Source organism: Pygocentrus nattereri, chromosome 11 (assembly GCF_015220715.1).
Source record: "Pygocentrus nattereri isolate fPygNat1 chromosome 11, fPygNat1.pri, whole genome shotgun sequence".
Taxonomy (NCBI): domain Eukaryota; kingdom Metazoa; phylum Chordata; class Actinopteri; order Characiformes; family Serrasalmidae; genus Pygocentrus; species Pygocentrus nattereri.
This window is the reverse complement of record NC_051221.1, coordinates 2,484,351-2,486,334: the sequence shown is the minus strand read 5'-3', so window position 1 is coordinate 2,486,334 and position 1,984 is coordinate 2,484,351. Positions and strand designations below refer to the sequence as shown.

Genomic DNA, 1,984 nt, shown 5'->3' with positions numbered 1-1,984 from the left:
TCAAGTCAGTTAATGATGCAGCGTATATGAGCTAAACGCTGAATATCTGCTCAAACTTTCTGAATGCATCTACACTGACCATTCAAAGGATTCTGTTAATGACATTATTATATTTCCCTCCAGAGTCCAGAAAGAGACACCTGGAAGAAATATGAAGTCCTTAGCCAAGGTATGTCTGTGTGTGTGAATGTGTGTGTGTGTTCACGCTAAGATATATATATATATATATAAAACTAAGTTCATGCTGTTTTCCAGATCTTTTAATACTTTTTTTAGATTTTAGTACTGTAAATATTACGAAGGGAAACACACTGGTTGATTTTTATCTTTAAGACACTCTCCGGTCATTCGCCTGAATACATCACTTCACTGATGAACACAAATAACAGTAATTATCAGACTCGCTCTAGTAATTGGCAAGATTAGCACTACCTTGGCCTACCTGTGTAAAATGAAAGTATTAAGTCTCTCTGGATAAGAGTGTCTGCCAAATGCCATACATGTAAATGTAGGACAGGCATGCTACAGAGCTGTTCTGCCTCCAGTTGTTTAAACCTTATCCATGACAATGGAGCTCTAATTGGTCAGACTCGTTTTCAATGCTTCAATGTGGAAAAAGGCATATATGTATGTATATGTGTGATAATGAACAAATAGTGTAAATAAAGAGTGAACAGGCCTTTATTGTCTCTCTGCACACACACACACACACACACACACACAGGAGAAACTACAGTTAGCTGCACTGTTTTACCATTGATGTGTTTGTATTTATGGCATGGTGGTTAATATTAGAAAGCCTATTTATATAATATAAATATTATTATTAGTATTATTCATATTTAATTGTAAATTGTTGATGTATTTGCCTTTATGTTCAGGTGGTTATTAGGAAGTCTTGTTATTACAGTGCTCTAAAATTTTACTGTGATATGTTTCTAATGTTATGTAGAGTGAGATGATGAATTGTTTCCTTTTCAATTGGTAATGCATGCTTGCATGTTTTCTTAGGATGGAGCATGGAGGGGAGATCAGGATGAAACCAGGACTGAAGAAATGTAAGACACACACACACACACACACACACACACACACACACACAGTCTCACTCTGTTTGCGTGGTCTCCTGTAAATTACAGATGCCTGTGATCTCACCCTGGATCCCAACACAGTACACACACGTCTCCATCTGTCTGAGGGGAACCGGAAGGTGCAGTGTTTGAAACAGGATCAACATTACGCCGATCATCCAGACAGATTTGAGTACTGGCCGCAGGTGCTGAGTGTTCAGAGTCTGACTGGACGCTGTTACTGGGAGGCTAAGTGGAGTGGGGAGAAGGATGCTGAAATATCAGTGTCATACAGAGGAATCAAGAGGAAAGGAAAAAGTGATGACTGTGTGTTTGGACGCAATAATCAGTCCTGGAGACTGAACTGTTCTAAAAACAGTTATTTTGTCTGGCACAATAATCGGACTACTGAGATACGGCTCCCCACCTCCTGCTCCCACAGAATAGGAGTCTATCTAGACTGGGAGTCCGGCACTTTGTCTTTCTACAGAGTCTCACCTGGCACGCACACACTGACCCACCTACACACACTCGCCACCACGTTCAGTGAACCGCTGTATGCGGGATTTAGGGTTTTGGATAATCAGTCCTCAGTGTCTGTGTGTGTGTGAGAGACAAAACCTTTACAGAGGGTTTGGGCTTTGGGTTGGATAAGATCTGTTGAAAAAACATCATTGCAGGTAACTAGTTTCTGGGCGTGTATCTGACATGTCTAACAGAGAAAAGTGTTAGGCTAGTAGAACAATGTAAGACTAGTATAAACAATCAGATCCTATTGCCTACTTTCAAGTGGACTAACAGTGCTTATCTGAGCTATAATGCAAGCCAGAATGTATAAGGTGCATCTTAAGCAACGATGTTTTTGCAGAAGGTTTCTATCTGTCAATTTAAATTAAAACAAAATGTACTGGGAA

General features: G+C 39.8%; 1 protein-coding gene across 1 annotated transcript; it reads left to right on the top strand.

Annotated features, from left to right (window-relative positions):
• Positions 1 to 840: 840 nt before the first annotated feature.
• On the top strand, positions 841 to 1,984 carry LOC119264364 (stonustoxin subunit beta-like). Its single transcript, XM_037542969.1, has 2 exons — positions 841 to 1,058; positions 1,140 to 1,984. The coding sequence occupies exons 1-2, from the start codon at positions 992 to 994 to the stop codon at positions 1,679 to 1,681; spliced, it is 609 nt and encodes a 202-aa protein (XP_037398866.1). The 5' UTR covers positions 841 to 991; the 3' UTR covers positions 1,682 to 1,984.